The sequence below is a fragment of the Pyrus communis genome, chromosome 17, assembly GCF_963583255.1.
Source record: "Pyrus communis chromosome 17, drPyrComm1.1, whole genome shotgun sequence".
In the NCBI taxonomy this organism is placed as follows: Eukaryota; Viridiplantae; Streptophyta; class Magnoliopsida; order Rosales; family Rosaceae; genus Pyrus; species Pyrus communis.
In genome coordinates, this window is record NC_084819.1 from 21,833,460 (window position 1) to 21,850,273 (window position 16,814).

The 16,814-nt window shown below is 38.8% G+C and overlaps 4 protein-coding genes across 5 annotated transcripts; 3 read left to right on the top strand and 1 right to left on the bottom strand.

Moving 5' to 3' along the window:
* Window positions 1-1,993: 1,993 nt before the first annotated feature.
* Window positions 1,994-6,185, top strand: LOC137722508 (stearoyl-[acyl-carrier-protein] 9-desaturase, chloroplastic). Its single transcript, XM_068461523.1, has 3 exons — window positions 1,994-2,288; window positions 3,927-4,431; window positions 5,193-6,185. The coding sequence occupies exons 1-3, from the start codon at window positions 2,173-2,175 to the stop codon at window positions 5,751-5,753; spliced, it is 1,182 nt and encodes a 393-aa protein (XP_068317624.1). The 5' UTR covers window positions 1,994-2,172; the 3' UTR covers window positions 5,754-6,185.
* Window positions 6,186-6,705: 520 nt separating this feature from the next.
* Window positions 6,706-7,569, bottom strand: LOC137722911 (uncharacterized). The gene has a single exon (XM_068462031.1). It carries the CDS (start codon window positions 7,377-7,379, stop codon window positions 6,798-6,800), a length of 582 nt encoding a protein of 193 aa, XP_068318132.1. The 5' UTR covers window positions 7,380-7,569; the 3' UTR covers window positions 6,706-6,797.
* A 908-nt stretch (window positions 7,570-8,477) lies between these two features.
* LOC137722719 (splicing factor U2AF-associated protein 2-like) lies at window positions 8,478-13,466 on the top strand. 2 transcript variants are annotated; one of them, XM_068461787.1, is made up of 14 exons: window positions 8,478-8,602; window positions 8,807-8,932; window positions 9,253-9,393; window positions 9,483-9,661; window positions 9,985-10,197; window positions 10,413-10,505; window positions 10,577-10,615; window positions 11,051-11,140; window positions 11,230-11,332; window positions 11,547-11,627; window positions 12,200-12,276; window positions 12,486-12,566; window positions 12,703-12,794; window positions 13,033-13,466. In XM_068461787.1, exons 1-14 carry the CDS (start codon window positions 8,515-8,517, stop codon window positions 13,154-13,156), a joined length of 1,527 nt encoding a protein of 508 aa, XP_068317888.1. In that variant the 5' UTR covers window positions 8,478-8,514; the 3' UTR covers window positions 13,157-13,466. The 2 variants fall into 2 exon arrangements, with proteins under 2 accessions (XP_068317888.1, XP_068317889.1); XM_068461788.1 differs by having other exon boundaries at window positions 8,480-8,602; window positions 8,816-8,932.
* Window positions 13,467-13,924: 458 nt separating this feature from the next.
* On the top strand, window positions 13,925-16,201 carry LOC137722706 (small ribosomal subunit protein mS80 (rPPR6)-like). Its single transcript, XM_068461774.1, has 2 exons — window positions 13,925-14,129; window positions 14,217-16,201. The coding sequence occupies exons 1-2, from the start codon at window positions 14,034-14,036 to the stop codon at window positions 15,741-15,743; spliced, it is 1,623 nt and encodes a 540-aa protein (XP_068317875.1). The 5' UTR covers window positions 13,925-14,033; the 3' UTR covers window positions 15,744-16,201.
* The last annotated feature ends 613 nt before the right edge of the window (window positions 16,202-16,814 follow it).

Genomic DNA, 16,814 nt, shown 5'->3' on the forward strand with positions numbered 1-16,814 from the left:
TAAGCATGTGGAGGTACATTACCACTTTATCAGAGAAAAGGTTCTGCAAGAAGAGATTGAGATGAGACAGGTCAAGACGAATGATCAAGTTGCGGACTTGTTCACAAAAAGTTTGAGTACAGGCAAGCTCGAAATTTTTCGTTGTTTACTCAGCACAATGCAAAGAATGAGAGCTGACATTGAGGGGGAGTGTTGAGAATCAATGTCAACCCAAAACAATAAGTAATCCACAACCCAATCTAAAACCCAAGTCCATATCTAGTTTGATGATGTAATTGCTTACAATTGCAAAGTTAGGTAAGGTTGTGTGGAAGACAACATAATTAGGTGCAATTAATGTGTTTTGTGTGGTAGTAAATAAACTTAGTTTAATTAAGTGTGTGGTGTAGCTTTCATTTGGTTTGCTATAAATACCCAAGTCCCCAAGCATTGTATATCATCCAAGGAAAAACAAAGCTTAGAGCTAAATAAGAAAAGTTTTGCTAATTAGTTTGTTTTGTGAGCTTTCTTTAAGAGTGTGCTCTATTTTCTTCTTCTTTGGATCATTAGAGTTATCTTGGATACTCTTCTTATTCAACAGTGCATACATACATACATGCGTGTGCTTGTGTGTAGGTTTCCTTTTCTTTTCTTAAAGAATATCATGAGTCAAGATATTGGTTTCATCACTAACTCATTTTCATTCGATAATTGAAAACTTAGAAAAACATTAAAGTTTGAGTCAAGAAATTTTCAATGTGGCGATGTGACCACCACATGGTGTTACTACTTTACTTGTATTATAACACATATAGTTATATTATACTATGGTTCCTATCATAACAATTATTGACGCATAAAAAAAGATCATCATGCACTTGCGATTACTCTCGAGGAGAATAATGAACTCTTTCGATGGATCTTAAGTTGGGAAAATTTGTCATATTTCGTCGATGTGGAATTCTGAAAACATGGTCAGTGTGGTGATGCGTATCACCATGCGTGTGGGTTCCAAGTTAGGACAAAGGGGGACTTGCATTGGTTACTCGAGGGACCAATCAAAGATAGCCCACATGCTTCATGGCGGTTGTCTTGCTTATCGATCGGTATGATGAATGTTCTTTACACTAGGCCTCTTTACAAGGTAGGTTTCCAATTCATACAAGAGGCCTTTGTTCCTACGAGGATCCTTTGGACCGATCAGTAGAATAATAGTGATAGATCTCCTTATTGAACGGTAAGACATGTTGCTTTGCCCGTATGAGACCCTTTTCTGGTTTGTTGAGTTGCCTTGCTCATGTTGGAACTTATTTTACAAATTGGTACATTACGGTGTTCCTTACCTATTCTTAGTGTTAACTGGTATTCGACATGCAACGAGGACGGAGACACAATGCGTTGGCATGTTCAACTACGAGGCTTCGTGTTAGATTTATAGGTTTGAGTGCTGCCACTCATTGTATAAACATCAATTATGTTATTTACTTATTTTATATCATGTGAATTGGTAATATTACGTAATACTTTTATGACGTACTAATTTTTTTTTGGAGATGTTTGTGGAAATGAAAGTGTTTGCAAATTTACAACCTAGGAATTGTAGACTTTGTTTACATCCATGGAAAATGTTCATGGGTAATTGGGTATCGTCATAAAGACCTCTTTGGCCCTTGGGTTGGCTCAATTCGGCAATTTTGTGAAAAAATTGAGAAAATAAAAAATAGAGAATTTTAACGAAAAACTTTAGATATTGTTTACTTTAACGAAAAATCATATTTTTATATTAAAAAAATCAATCTTGATACTATTCTGTTTATCTTTTATTTTGTTTAAAACTTAAAATTTTCAAATCATTTTCATTAGTTTTTTTTAAAAAATTAGTAAAAGAAAAGGGAGCAAAGCCAAAGCCAACCGACTGTCCAAAAAATAGTGGCAATGACGTAATTAGGTGGGAATGAGTGGCCCTTATCGAAACAAGGTAACTTTAAATAAAGAAACTTCCCATCTGTGTCGCCAAACATTTCCTCGTTTGGTTGCGGCTGTCCTCTCTCCTTCTCTCGTCGTGTTGCCTTCCCCTTCTCTCCCAGTTAGAGCCTCACGTCACATAACTTGAAACCAACTCTCGTAATTAGCACTTCTCTGAGAATCACGAAAGCGGAAAGCTCGAGAGAGAGAGAGAGAGAGAAAGAACCGATGGCTCTGAGTCTGAATTCGATGCTGACCTTCCCGTCTCACAACCTCACTGCCAAGTCCCACAATCTCAAATCTCCCAAAATCTTCATGGCCTCCACTCTTCACTCCTCCACCAAGTGAGTTTCCTTCTCTTCAATTCATTTCTGCACTTTCATTGCCTGCGTAGGCGGCTGATCATCTTGGGTGCTCGGATTCTGTGCCCACTTGGGGAAAATGCAGATGGGTATCGCCAAGAACGAATATTTAACCATTCTGCTGATCTGGGTTTTTATTTTGTTAAATTTTATGCTAATTCAGCTGAACAGGGGTTGTTTTTGGATTTCTGGGATTCTATTTTGCATTAATCTCATTCATTTTGTATACTTTTTGAGAAATCTTTTGTAATTATTGACGTTGCTAAGCATAATTGAAATTTATTGTATCCCTATTTTCCTTTTTTTTTTTTTTTTTTTGTTTAATTTTTGGGATCCGGTTGTTAGCTAATTCCTCTTGTCTTTCACCTGCATGAATGGTTATCTGTTCAATTTTGCTACAGAAACATATAGAAAAACTTCTAATGATGATTGGATGCTTTTTGAATCTTATTTTCTAAAAAAAAAAAAAAAAAAAAAACCTCTATTTGCTCATATTGCTATTGAATTTTATTCTGTTGATCTTGATGGAATATTTTAAAAAGTGATATGAAAATCGCTAGTAAGTTTTCCCTTTGTATTTAACTATTTCTTACATTAGTTGAGGGGTAGGTCTGATTTCTTGGGTTTAACTCCTTCTTTTGGAACTGTGTCCTGTAAGTTGACCAATTTCATTTATTTAAACGATTTATTCAGTCTATGTTATTTCATATACAAGTTTAATGTATCAATTTTCCCCGTGTCTTATTCTTTTTATGCATTTTTTGGTTTTGTATTTCTCCGATTACTTGGTTTTTAAGAGTTAGGGAGAAAGTATATGGAAGAAAGGGTAGATGGAGAAAGTTGGTGGGAGGGAGAAGAAGAAACAAAGAATAATTAATGAAAGCAATATCTTGAAAGTAAAAACAGATTTAAAATAATTTTTTGGTTTCTGGTTTTTAGTTTTCATTTTGTGCACGACATTTTTCCTACTTCATTCAGACGATTCTTCTTCATCCTTCTTTCCCCCATAGACTTTCTACATACCTCAAGCACAAAAAAGTGAACTAAAACTAAAAATTTAATGGCCCCTTCTGTGATTGAGTGGTTATTATAAAGTTTTTTTAGTGATTTCTCACTAGTTTACTTTTTTCCCATTAAAGTCAGCTACTTTTGTGTGCACACTTACTCCTTACATTTTCAAGCATTTAGGTGTCATATTTGTTTGTTGATATGGTTGGTATCCATGATATCCATTTTTTTCCATGTTCTCGAGTTTTCACCTTTTCAGTTTTAGCTGTGACGCCGTAAGCAACAACTACTGTTTGTTGTATTCAGTTTTACAGCTGAATTTGGTAGTTGCCTGTATATTTGATTTCTCTGTTCTGTATATTGCGGCTGGTCATGTTTGCTCTCTCCACCACCCCCCCCCCCCCCTCCCTCTCTCTCTCTCTCTTAAAAAAAAAAAAGAAGAAAAAAACCGCAATCTTAATCTCTTGCTCGTTTCTCGTTTTTGTTAACTTTGTATTACTATATGTACGCTCTCTCTCCCACCTCTAGATAATTATATCGAGAACGATGATGTTGTTAGAATCATTATTTGAAGTATGCCAATTTTTAATCTATTTTTTCTGCTTTATATAGAGAGACTGAGAATCTGAAGAAGTCTTTTGGACCTCCACGTGAGTTACATGTTCAGGTGACTCATTCAATGCCTCCTCAACAGATTGAGATCTTCAAGTCATTAGAGGGTTGGGCTGAGAATAACATCTTGGTGCACCTAAAGCCTGTTGAGAAATGTTGGCAACCACAAGATTTTCTTCCGATCCCTGAGTCAGATGGATTCGAGGAGCAAGTTAAGGAGTTGAGGGAAAGAGCAAGGGAAATTCCTGATGATTACTTTGTTGTGTTGGTTGGAGATATGATCACAGAAGAAGCCCTTCCAACGTACCAGACAATGCTTAATACCCTAGACGGAGTTCGGGATGAGACTGGTGCAAGCCTTACTTCCTGGGCTATTTGGACCAGGGCGTGGACTGCTGAAGAGAATAGGCATGGTGATCTTCTTAACAAGTATCTTTATCTCTCTGGACGAGTAGATATGAGACAAATCGAGAAGACAATTCAGTACCTTATTGGATCTGGAATGGTGAGTGCTTTCTTTCCTCTCATTTTGTCTGTTTTTGTTATTTTTTGGACACTGATATTTTTAGATAACTTTTCTGAGCCATGCTTAGGAATTTCAGCATTAATGTTATATCTTGAAGGATGCAAACTTGTCGAATAAGGGGCAATGCTACTGTTATCTTCTTCTTTTTTGTTTTAAATTATTGCGCTGACCGGAGTTTGAGATGCTTAAAACCTTTTGGCTGATCATTAATATATTACAGTAGGGAGACGAGAACAAGTCATAGAATGTGAACAGTACATGGTGTCTTAAAGTTCCAGTGCCATTTTTGTTTACGGAAGTCTTTCTTTATGTTCTTTTATAGCACTATGCTTCTGGCACCTCAGAGAACCTCTGCATTGTAACCGCTTGTGGAAAATGAAGCATTTATGTGTGACTTATGAACAAACTACTTTAAGGAATAGCCATTAAGAGATTACGTTGATTGGAATGTTGTAACTGCATGATTGTCACTTATTTTCTTGGATGTAATCTCACGAGTTATCACTACGATGTTTCAAACATACACACACACACACACACAGAACCTTCTTAAGAAGGAACATCTACCCCATTCTCCCTCTCTCCAATTTTGGTTGGCTGATTTAAACTCTGCGCATCTTACGCCTGTTAAACATAGCTGAAATTTTCTTTTTATGCTGTTAGTAGTTAGTACTATTATTATTACGAATAATTAATATTACATTTATACTATCTTGGTTTTCAATTTTGCTGTTCTGTAGGATCCTAAAACAGAGAACAATCCCTACCTCGGGTTCATTTACACTTCATTCCAAGAGAGGGCAACATTCATCTCCCATGGGAACACAGCCAGGCAAGCCAAAGAGCATGGGGACTTGAAATTGGCTCAGATATGTGGCACCATTGCCTCGGATGAAAAGCGTCATGAAACTGCGTATACCAAGATTGTGGAAAAGCTGTTTGAGATTGATCCAGATGGCACTGTGTTGGCCTTAGCTGACATGATGAAGAAAAAGATATCAATGCCTGCCCACTTGATGTACGATGGTCAGGATGATAATCTGTTTGATCATTTCTCAGCTGTTGCCCAGAGGCTTGAGGTGTATACTGCCAGGGATTATGCTGATATATTGGAGTTTTTGGTTGGAAGATGGAGCGTGGAGAAGTTGACTGGTCTTTCTGGTGAGGGACGCAAGGCACAAGATTTTGTGTGTAAATTGCCACCGAGAATCAGGAGGTTGGAGGAAAGAGCACAGGGAAGGGCCAAGGCTTCATCCCTTGTTCCATTCAGCTGGATTTTTGGTAGAGAAGTGAAGGTTTAATTGGGCGGTAGTTGAGTGCATTGTGCACATTCCCCCTGCGCCCAGCCACCCACCCAACCTATCCATGTCCTATTGTGTCTAGCAGAGAGTAATTTCGGTAGGGCTTGTCGTCGTGCCTTTTCAGAGGGTTGGGAAGTTTAGAAGAATGTGGGATGGAGGAGGAGTAAACTTTTGTTGATGCACTGTTTTGTTTTTCTTTCTTGTATTGGCACTGACTAGTATTTTGTTTAATCTGTCAACCTAGAAACTAGAAAGAAAAAAAAAGAGAGTAAGAATTGTGTTGGTTTCGTATTCCCTTTAGAATGAATGTGTGTGTTGTTTATAAGTATCTGCTGCTACTTCCCTTGCCCTCTTACGGATGATCATTTCTATTTTTGTTGGCTGTTTTGGGGTTCACTTTATAAAGTAATTGAATGATTTTCCTTCCTCTTATGACGCAATCGTCCGCCCGTCCCTCTCTCAAACTCTTGTGTTGCTCTTTAGGATCTGGACTCTTAAGTCTCACTCAAGTGAAGTGCATATATGGTCCTCTTTCTTCATGCCAAAAAAGGCTGCCTTCTCTTAATTCCAAAAATTTCCTCAAATTAAAGCTGCTCTACACGCTACTCTATGATGTCGTGGTTGGATGGTTTGATGCATTTTCTTGGCCAAGGCGGAATTTAATTTTTTTAATTAGGCTTTCGTATCAGTCATGTATCAAGCGACTTGTGTGCGTGATGTGATTTGCTTGTTTAATTTTTGTGTTACTTGGTGGCGGCTCGATCGAACCAAGCCTCGGCAATTTTGGCTGCCAATTTTACCAATCACTTGCAGTGTTTAAAGTTTTAATCAACTAGTTTTCATTACAAATTAAGCTATGAATTCTATGGCCATTCCATTAATCCGAAACTAGTAATTACTAATCATCGAGCAGGCGAGCGAGTGAGCAAGCAATTGAATTTGAATGAACGAATGAAATACATAGTAAATTTATTTTAGAGAATAAAATTATAAATGAAATGAAATCAAAGGAGAGCAGCAGATCCAGCAGGCCTATGTTCCATGTTAGACTTGGAAAGGCCATGGCCAGTCCTTCAAATCCTCGTCAGCTGCTTGTTGCACCTTGGAACTCCTCATACCAGCAGCGCCACCACCACCACTTCCCTCAACGGAGGCATAGTACCTCAGGAAGAAGGCGAGTGTGAGCACCACCCACTCCAAGCAGAATATCACCACGCTCAGCCCTCCTGCCAATTTCAGAATCACACTCCCATCCTCTTCCCTCACGTACGACTTGAGCTCCCCGAGAAAGTCCCCCGTCCTCGTGAACACCAGCACCGCCACCGACCCTTGGAATATCGCCGTCAGCACCGTCGACACCATGTGCGCTCCGTACCATTTGGAGCTCGACCTGCTCCCCGCCGCCGCACATCCCGATATGGCCCCGGCAATTGTCAGCACGTGGAGCAGGATCAAGAAGAAGCCGCACACCGACGGCAGCAGCCGCAGAGACAGCGTCAGGAAGATGCAGCTGGAGGCTGCTCCCAGCAATATGTAGTTGCTCAGCAGGAACACCTTGTGGGTGTGGTATTCCGACTCTGAGCTTGCTCCTCCCAACTTCGCCACATTCATCGACATGCCACCCATTTCCGAACAATTATCGAATGTATGTGTGTGCCTAATTTGTAGTTTGCCTCCACTAAATACCTAGATGGATCTGGATTTCTCAAAGCTGATGATGAACCAGAAACTAATCGAAAGGCTGGATTTTTGAATTTGCAGGTGATTTACCCCTTTTCCTAATCGATCGAGAGAGAGAGAGAGAGAGAGAGAGAGAGAGAGAGAGAGAGAGGGTTGTGATTCAGATTGCGGGGGAGCATCCCTATTTTATAAATAAAAAATGTGTGAAGTGTAATGTGAGAGGCTAACGGTCATTTTATTCTTTTGGCTACCGAAGTGTAATGTGAGAGGCTCCCAAATCAAATGTGTGACTTGTGAGTGAGGATCGGAAATATGACCGTTGGGAGTAGTATCGGAATCCCCACCGCCCCCACGTTACCAAATTACCAAGCTTTTGTAACGGCTACTTAAATTAATTTTTGCTCCTTATTTTTATTGTCTGATTCAATTATGTATATACGGTTGCAGACTTGCAGTAGCAATTGTTTGGTTTTCTGTTATTTTATATCTTAATTTTTATGGTGTTACTAACAAAATGAAAGTGAAGTTAATTTATGACTACGATTCAAGGGGTAAGAGGGATTGTGAAACTACTACTATAATTCCCATTATATTCAGTTCTCATTGCCCCTAGTAATTTTGATCAACATGTATGAAAGCAGACTTAATTTATGCATTTGAACTAACTAGGTTTCAAAATTGTAGCTCCTTCAACCAAAAACTGATAACTCTCTATATAAATCAAAAGAAGCACTTCATCGCCACATTTAAATTGTCACTAGTGCTACAATCAGTAGGATTTTCTCCACTCATAAACAAAAGTGATGTATTCAATTAATTTGACTAAAACATAAGGATATGCAATCAGACAATTAAAATTCAAATTCAATATCCCTTGTCCGAATTTGGTTTATCGGTAGAAGTGCTTTGGACCTCAATTAGAATTAGACGGGTGGGATGGCAAAGTTTGTACCCAAAAGAAGCAATTAGGCCCAAGTGATGGGAAAGAGCCCAAAGTTTCCTATTTTTTTTCCAATTAGTTTATTATTACAGATATTGCAATTACAATTTGGTCTGTTAGTCGGAGTCGCAGAGACAGACGATGACGTTGGAGAAGGACTTGCAGAGTCACCACCTAGAAGAAGAAGAAGAAGAAGAAGAAGAAGAGCAAGCGCAGCAAATTCATTCGGGTGCGTGGCGTGCATATTTTTTATATTTCGTAATTTTCGTTGTTGAGCAAAATCACTCAATCCTATCGTTGTTGAGCAAAAAACCCTTGGAAGTTGGAACTTGTATAAATGTATTCATATAATTAACATTGTATGTACAAATACAATGCAAGAATAGAATAAAGAAAATGGTTTTGATGTGTTTTGATATGGTTTGATTTGTAGGAGTTGCAGCAGCAGCAGGGTGGGAGCAGAAAAGATTGGGGACGGACGAGTTGAGTGAAGTGGGATGGTTCATTCTGGGCGAAAATCAACAGCATGTTGGTCCCTATGCATTCTCGGAGCTGCGGGGTGAGTTTGTTTTGTTTGCCTTGCCCTACCACTACCCCTACCCCTGCCCTTACCCTAGCAGCACCTTATATTATGTACAACCTATAATATTATTAATAACAATTGATATGAACATTCAATTGTCTGTGTGGAATGAAGAAAGAATAGTGATTCACCTCGATTGCTATGTAATGTTGATATGGAAATTGAATTTACTGCAACATTGTTTCCTTCTTCTGAATTTCAGTTCTACCCGTAATCAATTGAATAGAGCACTCTTTCAGTCTCACTTATCATGTTCAATTGCACTTCTAATTTGCTTACTTACTTCGCCTGGACAGAACATTTCTTAAATGGATACCTCACCCTCCATACGCTCGTCTGGGCTCAAGGAAGAAGCTCATGGCAGCCACTCTCCTCCATTCCCGACCTCGTCACTGCAATATCCCATCACGACCAAGTACCTCATGTTTCAACCGCAGGTCAATTCTTTGTTCTTTTTTATTCTTTGGATTTGGGATTATCACTTCCGTGATTTACTTGACTTACAATTTATTCACTTCTATTGCAGTGCCCCCAATCCCAACTGATGATGAGGATGACTTCGACAAATGGCAGAAGCATGTATGCGAGGCAGAACAAGCAGATAGTGACAGACCTTCTACGCCCCCCGAGGGAGAGGAAGAATTCACCGATGATGATGGGACAACATACAAGTGGGATCGGGGTCTTGGGGCTTGGGTTCCCCAGGTTGGTTCATGGTTGCTGCAACTTCTTATGTTTTTCTTATATTTCATTTTATTGTTTGTGGTGGTTTTTCTGTTCATGGTATATCTGGTAGCATGCCAATGAACGCACACAAGTAGATTTTTGTTGTTTGGTTGCACATTGGCGAACCTTGAAGAGAATGTTCGGTACCACGTTTCTGAACATTTCACCGAGTGTCCTTCCATGGTCTGTCGAAGAGATCAGTATTCCAATTTTATTAAATAGGAAAATTTTGATATCAAACTTGAAAATTTGTCTCGCTTGTTTTTGTTGAATGTATATTTGACTGATTTAATGTCTAATAGGATAGCGCTTTCGGGGTAGAAGATATGACTTTTTTGCAGGAAGAGGAAGTTTTACCAGCTGCCAATTTTTCTGAAGCCACCGCAAGGGAAGAGGTTAATGCACCTGTAAAGGCTTCCAATCCCTCTAAAGAAGATGATATCAATGGTAGCAGTGAGTTAGAAGGCAATCAAAGTTCTAAGAGGAAATTGTCGGATAAGGAAGCTGACAAGAAGGTTTACCCTTTTTATCTTGTTCTTTTACTTTTGATGATTGTGTATCTTTTATTTGTTAAAGCCTACTAATCAAACTCTATTGTTCCGTGGGAATGTGATTGGATCCTATTATTAAATTTGGTTATGCTAGTCTAGACTGGAAATGGTCTATGTGTATAGGATTTATGAAGCAGTACCAGTTGACCCCCCCCCTGTCTTATTACTTGTACTTTCAGGAAGCTAATAGACCTCCTGATAGTTGGTTTGAGCTGAAGATCAACACGCATGTTTATGTAACCGGATTGCCTGATGACGTCACAGTCGACGAAGTAAGTCCCCGTCATTGTTTTATTCTCTGTATTTATTGTGGCATACTACTAATTTCAGTGATATTCGTCAGGTGGTAGAGGTGTTTTCCAAATGTGGGATTATAAAGGAGGTAAAGTTTTCTTCTTTTCATACAATTCATGTTGTTACTTTGTTGTTTAGTACCATTTTTTAAGATGGTTCAATGATGCTTAAAATTGAGTTCAGAATTGAATTAATATCTTTTGGAATGGAAACTTTTAAAGATGCATTGTACTTATCTGAGCATTAGAGCAAAAAACTACGGGGTTATATAGCTTTAAATCATTTTCTGCATAATGATTTTTTTTTAGTCCAGTGTTTGTCCGCAACCAAATTCTTAGACTTTTTTCTTAAGAGTTATTGTCAAATTATAATGGAAAGTGGCCTTGTTATCGTATCATGAAACTAAGTGTGAACATTATACTTTGTGTTCCTTGTTAAACATCCAGCACTGTGTAGCTTAATTGATAAATATCTACTCTCATACTTCACACCATATAAGCTCGTTACTCAATGGAATTTATAGGATCCTGAAACAAAAAAACCTCGTGTGAAGCTGTATGTTGACAAAGCAACCGGAAAGAAAAAGGGAGACGCACTTGTTACTTATATGAAGGTAACAATGCTTTTTATTACTTCTGCTGTCTTTGTGATGTAACGTGTCATTTCTGGGTATTTTATTATATGCGTTTATGTAAACTATAGGAACCATCGGTTGTTTTGGCTACCCAAATTTTGGACGGAACACCTCTACGCCCTGGTGGCAAGGTTCTTATGTCGGTCACCCAAGCTAAGTTTCAGCAGAAAGGTAATTGTTAGTAGTCAGATGATATTTGTTGAACTGTTTTTTGTCTTGTACTTTTAGTGTGAAATTTTAAAATTTTTGCTACTTTATATACAAATGAGAGAACTACTGAAAAACATCATCAACACAGTATTAGAAACATTTTCAATAGCATGCCTTAGATTATGAGCTTTCAAGTGTGTTCTGTTTTATTTAAAAGCTTCTGTTATGTATGCAGGGGACACATTTGTTACCAAACAAGCAGACAACAAGAGGAAAAAGAAACTTAAGAAAGTGGAAGAGAAGATACTTGGCTGGGGTAGGTTCATATATTAATATTAGTCGTGTTCTTACTTAACCTTATTTTTCATGCTGATTTGTAAACAGAAAGCTTCTTGCATTAGATATCTTTATTCCGGTGAAGGAATACCTCATATTGTGATTCCTTTCCACTTATGCTTAAAGCTTCTAGTCTTGTCTTCCAAATGTAGTATGCGTTGCTTTTGCAGTCAGTTGTTCCCTTTCTTTTGTGAATAATAATATGCCTTTTTGTTTTATCATATCATATGTCATATATTATAGAAATTCTTCTACATCTTGAGATTTAAAATACAAACTACTTTTTCTTCTGCCCGCAGTGTGTTCATTGTTTTAATCATAAGGAAATGTTTGCGGATCATATGCATATTCCTATGTTTCACAAGTAGTTTCTTTGTGTTTCGGATTTTACAGTGAAGCATAGTGTGAACCTGACGTGGGTGTCTGTGGATAATTAGCATATGCCTATGCTTCATAACCTGCCGGACATTTTCTGTCATAAATTTTGGTATGAAGTACCTTATGTGCTCTACAACACTAATAGTATGATCACATTTTCTTCTTATTGAACAGCCGGCCATGACGATGGAAAGGTGTCAATTCCAGCTACTGTTATTCTTCGCTACATGTTCACTCCTGCTGAAATGAGGGTAAGTTGATAGCTGTCATAACAGATTATATGTAGTGTCTATGCTGTTGGAAAACTTGTTTTTTCCTTCTGCGTATCATGTATCAACGGATCAATAGTTGGTGATGTTTATTTGCACAACAACTTTCTCAATATATAAAGCCTTGCGAGAAGGGTATTTTATTATTCTGATCCTGTTCTGGTAACCTTTCTCCTAAATAATGTTTACAGGCAGATGAAAATTTAGGTCCAGAATTGCAGGCGGATGTTCAGGAGGAATGTGTGAAGCTTGGTCCAGTGGACTCAGTGAAGGTAATATACCCTTCATGTGTGTGATGAAGAATGGCATTCAGAATTTCTCCGTGATATGTGCATACATGTCTATGTATGTTCCTTTTTCTTTTCCCTTTCCTAATATCCTCAGGTTCCCATTTTGTTTTCTTTGTAGGTTTGTGAGAATCATCCCCAGGGAGTTGTTTTGGTCAGATTCAAGGATAGGAATGATGCTCAGAAGTGCATAGAAATGATGAATGGGCGATGGTAATCAATATTGTGTGTTTACTAAATTACAATTGCAGTTATTGTGTAAGGTTGGGTAGATGGTGTTGCTGCGGGAGATTTTTCAGTGTGCTCGGAAGTACAAGCTGGTACACCACATGTCATGACATTGAAAAATTTCTCGCCACTAAGAACTTAATTGTTTATTTTGTAGATTTCCAATGATTAGTCTTCCCATTTTCTTTTGGTTCTACATTTAATTATTATTATGTTCATTTAGGTTTGGCGGTAGACAAGTACATGCAAGTGAGGATGATGGTTTAGTTAACCATGCTTCTGTCCGGAATCTGGATGAGGATGCTGCAAGGTTAGAGCAGTTTGGTGCCGAACTTGAAGCTGAATGAGTTTATATCAATGCTCAATAGTTATGTCAGTCATACATCTGAATTAATACTCCTTGTAAAAAGATCCAGCATCCGATGCTCGTTTACTGTTTGTAGAATTTGTTGTCACGGGATTTATGAATTTGAACAGGGCTGAAGGTGTTTTAGTCGGATCTTGTAGGTTGAAATACCCTTAGTGCCTAGAAAGCAAAGAAGTGTTTCTGAAACTGCAAGTAATGTTGTATATTCTGTCTAATTAAGGTCTTCGCTAGTAACTAACTTGGATACTTAAGTTTGTTGTCATTTTTCGATTAACTTAATTGTTTCATGATCTTTCTTTGTTCACGATTTCTCCCTGTTTTTCTTTCAATCTGCCTACTACAATGGAACCCTATGCCACCCGCCGCCTTCCGAGCTTTGAACTAAAATGGTTAACTTGGGGTAACCTTAAGAATCAAGAGATAAAAATAGATAGGGCGTGCGGGAATCATCTCCCCAACTTGAATGTAATTTTGGATTGTGCCGCTGCGGACTTTGCTGGTTTGGCTTGGCCGAGATTTGTAAAGGTTTACTTGTGTTCGGCTTCCGTCCCTCCCTATAATACCCAAAGATGGACTTCGATGTGACCACGTGGAGACTAGAACGGATTTGAAAAATGAAATCTTAATGTTATAACTGCTGGGCCAACGGCCCAACATTTTAAACTTAGCAGTCCAGAGCCCGACGAGGAAGCAGTTAGTTATACGGGTCTTACCCGAGTGCAAAAGCCCACGTTTCATTTTCTGCACTTCTCCCCTCCGTCTCCCACTAGAGATTAGGGTTTTTGAATATGAACACCACAGTCGCTCACTGTTTGAGTTAAGTGAATTAGGCACGCCGAGCAGATCCATAGATAGAGATGTGGAGGTATGCAGTGACAGCAAGAGCAAGAGCAGCGTTCCTTTCGACGCAGGCGGCGGCACGGGAGCTGTCCGCAGCTCATCCAAACCACAAGGTGCTTTCCTCTAAAACACTAACTCCTCTACTTGATCAATTTCCTCATTTTTACACTAGATTCCAAAACCCTAGGTTCTTCTCTGAGCTCTCAGAAAACCCTAGGGATTCTGATTCCGCTCAAGGAGAAGAGCTACCTGCTCCTGTGGGATTTGGTGAAAATGTTGATTCCCAGCCGGACAATCTTGCCCCTGGGGATGGGGACGCGCAGGAGAAGTGTTCGGAGGGTGTTGATGTAGAGTTGCGGAAAGGACAAGAGGTTTATGAGATTGATTTGGAGCAGCTGGAGAGTGTATTGTCTCTCCTTCAGAGCAGTGCTGATGGGAGTCTTGAGTCTAATTTTGATGCTTTAAATTTGACTCTGCATCCTGAGTTTGTGGTTAAACTAGTCGAAACCCCGCTTGTTTTGGGTGAGAATTTGATTAGGTTTATTAAATGGGCTTTGAAGGAGAAACCCGAGTTTAGAGTCACTACTCACGTCCTCGATGCGCTTGTACGATCCACATGTAGTGGCCTTGTTAGGAAGAGAGATGTATACTTTCTATGGGATTTTGTTAAGGAGATTGGTGAGAAAGAAAATACTTTGTTGAATTTGGAAATTCTCAATGAATTGATATCCTCATTCTCAAAATTGGGTAAAGGGAAAGCTGCTTTTGAGGTGTTCAACAAGTTTGCTGATTTTGGATGTTTCCCGAATGCAGATTCATATTACTTTACAATTGAAGCACTCTGCAGGCGTTCATTTTTTGATTGGGCTCTGTCTGTTTGCGAGAAGATGCTTGATGCAGGAGTCTTGCCTGATGGTGAGAGAGTCGGTAGGATCATATCTTGGTTTTGCAAGGGCGAAAAAGCTAAAGATGCCCATTTGGTTTATTCGTCAATGAAGGTGAAGATGCAGGACCTGCCACGCTCGCCAGTTAATCTTTTGATCAGTTCACTCTGTAGGGAGGATGAAACTGTCAATTTAGCTCTAGAGATATTGGGTGATTTATCTGGAGAAGCACGGAAATATGGGATTAAGCTGTTTTCAGCTGTTGTTCAAGGATTGTGCAGGATAAAAGATGTTGATGGGGCCAAAAAGTTGCTTCTTGAGATGACAAGGGAGGGCCCACACCCAGGAAATGCAGTTTTCAATTTGGTTATCAATGGCTATTCTAAGGCTGGGGATATGGGAGAGGCAATCGAGATGATGAAGCTAATGGAGAGTAGGGGGTTGAAGCCAGATGTGTATACTTACACTGTTATTATGAGTGGTTATGCAAATGGGGGTCTGATGGAGGAGGCTTGTAAAATATTATCCCAAGCCAAAAACAAGCATCCTAAACTGAGTCCTGTGACTTACCATACAATTATCCGTGGATTTTGCAAACTGGAAGATTTTGACGAAGGTTTAAAGTTGTTGGGTGAGATGAAACATTTTGGGGTCCAACCTAATGTTGATGAGTACAATAAGTTGATCCAATCTCTCTGTCTAAAGGCTTTGGATTGGAGAACAGCAGAGAAATTGCTTGAAGAAATGAAGGATAACGGGTTACATCTCAATGGGATTACAAGGGGTCTTATAAGAGCAGTCAAGGAACTACAGGAGGGGGAAATAGAGATTGCAGAAGCCTAAAAAGGTTATCTGGTTTTTGGTACGCGGATGCTACTATGAGGACTTGCGATATAAAAGTGAAGCTTTGCAGTTTGTTTTGTTCGTGGTGCTTGTTAAACATCTCTGCTTCTCAATCATATAGAAAATGAAGATTGGATTTTTTTTTTATCAATTTGTTAGTTGCCACTTGGGTAACTACATAGCTAAGCCAGAGGCACGCCCCTGAAAAGTGGGGACTAGGTCCCCTTCCTTGCAACATGCAAGTGTGCTCTTATTTTCTGGGTGCCCTTTTGCTCCATCTTGATATCAATGGGGTAAAATAGCTGCAGTCTTTGGCTTCGTTTTTACTACGAATTTTATACCTTTTAATTTTTTTTCTTGTTTGGATTTTGATGTGATTTATGTTCTTAAACGCTATTTGAAGGTTAATGTTACTTGCTTAGATGCAGTTAAAGCTCAGGCGAGTTGTTGGAGCTTCAGTACTTGTTCTGAAAGAGGAAATTTTGTTAATTGTGCCTCCAGCTTCTTTTATTTCAGTTGCAACCCTGTCCTCAAGTGGGTTTCAGTTCCTCTTTTGTGTTCTAAATGTGCATATGAGTAAGCTTGGTCTGGTTATTTACATGATTTTCTTTTCGAAGATCTGAAATCTGAAAAGCATTCAAACTGATGGTTCATCATACAGCAGAGAACAGAAATGTTTCTCTTAGGGCTGAAGAAGATGTCTGTTAAGCTAGGTAGTTTCAAGCGAGATAACAGTAGCTAGGTAGGTCCAATGCAAGTTGATTTGTTAATCAATAACCTATTTTTCTTGGTCATATGGATTGAATGTTATATAGCAGAACAAGAAAACACATGTAGGAAAGAAAAAAATATCGATTGATAGGATTGGGCACGTGGTATAGAAAATTGAAACCTATACACGAATGAAGTCGGATCGTACCAAACGGTTCAATTTTTGAAGTTTAAATAGTTTTGGTTTGAAAACTGAACTGAAAGTTAAAATAATGATTTGGTTTCAATTTCTAATATTTGAAACCGAACCCAACCGCATAATATTAAAAAAATATATTTAATTTAATTAACAAATTAGGT